This window comes from Trypanosoma conorhini (assembly GCF_003719485.1).
Source record: "Trypanosoma conorhini strain 025E chromosome Unknown Tco_14.4_contig_01132, whole genome shotgun sequence".
NCBI classification, from domain to species: Eukaryota; Euglenozoa; class Kinetoplastea; order Trypanosomatida; family Trypanosomatidae; genus Trypanosoma; species Trypanosoma conorhini.
The window spans coordinates 1-3,696 of record NW_021705230.1 but is presented as its reverse complement, the minus strand read 5'-3'; the positions used below and the strand labels follow the sequence as shown (position 1 = coordinate 3,696).

General features: G+C 49.4%; 3 protein-coding genes and 1 pseudogene across 3 annotated transcripts, besides 2 other annotated features; all 4 read left to right on the top strand.

Moving 5' to 3' along the window:
• Tco025E_09473 (ribosomal protein L13) lies at window positions 1–420 on the top strand (the record flags this gene model as incomplete). Its single annotated transcript, XM_029376290.1, has 1 exon — window positions 1–420. A coding segment is annotated over one exon (420 nt), but the record flags the coding sequence as incomplete, so codon positions are not given.
• Window positions 421–661: 241 nt separating this feature from the next.
• Window positions 662–705: a microsatellite.
• Window positions 706–990: 285 nt separating this feature from the next.
• Window positions 991–2,133, top strand: Tco025E_09472 (patatin-like phospholipase; the record flags this gene model as incomplete). Its single annotated transcript, XM_029376289.1, has 1 exon — window positions 991–2,133. One exon carries the CDS (start codon window positions 991–993, stop codon window positions 2,131–2,133), a length of 1,143 nt encoding a protein of 380 aa, XP_029223585.1.
• A 357-nt stretch (window positions 2,134–2,490) lies between these two features.
• Window positions 2,491–2,788, top strand: Tco025E_09471 (hypothetical protein; annotated as a pseudogene).
• Window positions 2,789–2,859: 71 nt separating this feature from the next.
• Window positions 2,860–2,893: a microsatellite.
• Window positions 2,894–3,149: 256 nt separating this feature from the next.
• Tco025E_09470 (uncharacterized protein) lies at window positions 3,150–3,626 on the top strand (the record flags this gene model as incomplete). The annotated part of the gene is made up of 1 exon (XM_029376288.1): window positions 3,150–3,626. The coding sequence occupies one exon, from the start codon at window positions 3,150–3,152 to the stop codon at window positions 3,624–3,626; it is 477 nt and encodes a 158-aa protein (XP_029223584.1).
• Between the last annotated feature and the right edge of the window lie 70 nt (window positions 3,627–3,696).

The window sequence follows — 3,696 nt, the reverse complement described above, 5'->3', positions numbered from 1 at the left end:
CGCGCGGTGTCGATGGAGCCGAAGCAGGCCACGACCACGTACGACCTCACAGCCAAGACCATCACCCCGATGGGTGGCTTCGTGGGTTACGGTACGGTGCGCAACGACTACGTGATGCTGAAGGGTTCCGTCGCGGGCCCTCGCCGCCGCGTCATCACGCTGCGCCGCCCAATGGCCCCGCAGACGTCGCGCAAGCTTACGGAGCAGATTACGCTGAAGTTCATTGACACAAGCTCCAAGATTGGCCACGGCCGCTTCCAGACGAAGAAGGAGAAGAGCCAGTGGTACGGCCCGTGCAAGAAGGACCGCATCCGTCGTGAGGAGCGCGTTCGCAAGGAGCGTGCGGCCCGCGCTGCGGAGCGCAAGGCGAAGGGCGGTGCTACCACCGCCGCCGCCGCCCCAAAGAAGGCCAAGAAGTAGGCACAGCGGCCCCTGTGTAACCAATCCTCGCGAAGCCAACCTGTGTGTCGGGAAATACCATCTACGTTGTTGTTTTTCAGGTTGTTGGTTGTTCTTATAGCATATTTAATTTTATGTAGTTTGCTGCGATTTTTTTGTTGCTAGCCGATGCTTGTTGTTCATCTCTTTGTTTTTTCTTGTCTCGTATTCATTAGTATTTTTGTGCGTAGGTGGATGCGACAACGGCTTGTGGGCTTGGGTATTGTGTTTTGTGTTGAGGGTTGCTGTGGTTGTTGATTTGTTGTTTTAATAATTAATTGCTGGATCGTTGTTATCGACCTTACTGAATCTGCGGTTACTTGTAATGATTTTTTTTATGTGGTGGTGCAAGCTTTCCATTGTTGTTTGCCTTGTGCTCACCCTTTTTTTGTAGAGGTAACAGGCACGGGACCAGGGTGTATCTTGGAGTTCTTATCTTGTGCAGTGTGGATTTGTTTTTTTTCTTTTTGATAAGGCTGCGATGCTTTTTTTTTTGCATTGCTTTGTCTAGATAGTGTTTTCATATTACTTTTGTCGCAAGCTGGGCGAAATATGTCTCGGTCTGCAGCGAATGATAAATCGGATGTGTTTGACTTGACGTTTGGGTTTGCCGCGGGGGGGTGGTTTCAAATGTATCACTTTGGTGCCTGTCAAGCAATTGTTGACTGTGGAATCATTGAGAAATTGACATCGGAAGGTAAACGTATTCGCTTTGCTGGTGCTAGCGCCGGCTCACTTGCTGCTGTCTGCCTCGCCTCGAAGAGTTATCGCTTCAAGGAAATTCGTGAGTTTGTAATGATGTGTGCGGAACATTATCGTTCCTCATGGCTGAACTTGTTTTGTATGAAGAAATACCTTGCCGAATCATTGGAGGCCTTTGGTGCCCACTTGAAAGACTTGGAGATGAAGCCACAGCTGTACGAAGTGCTTAATGATGGATCGCTAGAGATATTTGTTACGACACTTCCATATATGAAGCAAAAAGTGATGACGGAGTTCCATTCACACGAGGATATTCTGGAAGCTTTGAAGGCCTCCTGCTGCATGTCGCCGTTGGTGGGGGCGCCGTTTCGTCTGCGAGGAACCGGTGAGTGGGTGTGTGATGGTGGATTGGCGACCGTAACACCCCACAAGGGTGACGCCAAAACGATCACGGTGAGCGCGTTCTATTGTGGCACGGCAACGGTGCATCCCACCATTTTTGTGCCTTTGTGGTGGGGACTGCGTCCACCTGGGAAAGTTGCCCTCCGGAACCTCTTTGCCCTGGGCTACAACGACATGATAGAAGGCCTGGTAGCGAACGCCTACCTTTCACCCGAAGAGGCTGAGCCACTGCTGAAACCTGAAGTAAAGTTTTTAATTGAGGGGGGCGTGGTTGTCTCTTGCGCTTTGCATCTGCTCGACTTATTGGTTTTTATGTTTGTTCGTCCTGTTGTGGTTTGTTGCATTTACGCGGAGCTTGCATTCATGAGCTGTGTTTACTTCTTGAGGGGGCTATTTTTCTGGGACAACAGACCCCTTGCCAGAATGTATGATAACGTGAGAAACATGCTCTCGCTCCGTACTTTGGGCAGACTTGTCTTTGGCGAGAAAGTGCCGCACAATGGTGAGCGACTGGAGAAAAGTTCTCGGGTTTACCGTCTGTTTAATCCAATTGTATTGGGAGGAAAAAAAACACGGAGAGAGCTGTCATGAGTCCTGCAGGAGTTCCTAATGGCAGCAGTCCTTCGCTATCGCCCAAAACACGAAGGAGGGCGCATTCCGCTACTAAGCCGACATCGCGGAATAGTTAGACTCAACTGAAAAAAAAAACTTTCCCTTTCACCTGTTTTTTTGTAAATCTCTGACTTGCTTCAGTTTAGGGCACACCTATACCTTTTTCTTTTCGTTTGGTAGTGATTTGCGCGTGAGGATTTTGCATGTGTGAAGAAATTCAGTGGAATTGGGCGCAAAGAAGGACTAATTTTTTTTTGTTTTGTGTTTGTTTTGCCTCTTCTTATTTGTTTATTTAAATTGCTCTCTTTCCACTTTTTTTTCTGTATTTTCCTTACTTTCTTTTTTATGCTTGCATTTTAGCTGTCCATCGGCATCCGTCTTTGCTCGCTGAGGTGCCTAATGTTCCGCTACTCCCGCCGCGCGCTGCAACAGGCCTTCGAGAGTCACACGACTTCGGTGGAGGACAAAAGTTTCAAGGCAAAAGCGACGTCGGAGTTTAAGAAGTTGCTTAAGATTCAGCTTGTTTTGATTCCTATTGTTGTGGTGGGGGTCATGTTTGCCTTTCCGCCTCCGTCCGTGGAGGAGGAGAAGCGCCTACGAGCAGAGTACGAGAAGAACGCTGGCTGGAAGACGTAAAAAGGAACAGGCGATTTTACATTCGGTTGTGTCTGTGTCTGCGTGCGCAACGTAACGAGGTGGAACACAACATATACATCCATATATATATATGCATATGCATGTGTGGTCTTCTTCTTTGTGTGGCTATTTTTGGTTACGGCTGTGTAGCCGTTTTGTGGCTACTGCCTGCACTTTTTTTTTTTGACCTCCAATGAGGAGGCTGCGACTGGACTGCATTCCATGATGTGCCATCCTTTGCCTTTTTTCTTTCCTTGCCGCCTTTTCTCTCCATTTAACGTTGTTGTTGTTTTTTTTTTTTGGGGGGGGGGGTTGCGTAGTTGCCGCGCCCGAAGTGCGACGCTGCCTTCGCGGGGAGGATGATGCGTCTCACGCGGCACTGCCACTTCATCACGAAGATCAGCAAAATTTCACGCCCCCCCGCCAGCGGCTACGAGATTGCCGAGCTACCAAATGAAAAGGTTTTCATGGATTTTCTCAAGTATTACGGCACGCAGTGTGTGCTGGCCGTGCTTCACTCTGGCTCGCTTCGCAGCACGGCGGGCGAAGGAGGAGCCGGCACGAAGATCGTTGAGGATCCGCTCACACGCAGCTTCATCTCCTCCATTAACGCAATGAACATGGGGAACCCCAATGAAACGAAACTGGCGCTCGTGCCTGGGCCACAAGCCCCAAAGATGGTCGAGGAGTACGGTGTGCTGACTTACCCGACAGTGCTCGTGTTCATGAACGGGAGGTGCGTTGAGCGGGTTGTGGGGGCACGCACACGGGAGCTTTCTATCAAGTCACTCTTCACACTGCGAAATGCGCAGAGAAACATCTTTTCAAGGGAGTGAACACTTTTCCACCTCTCTTCTGAAGAAGTTCTCCGTGAAACAGTCATGTGTCCTCTAAAGCGGATGAATT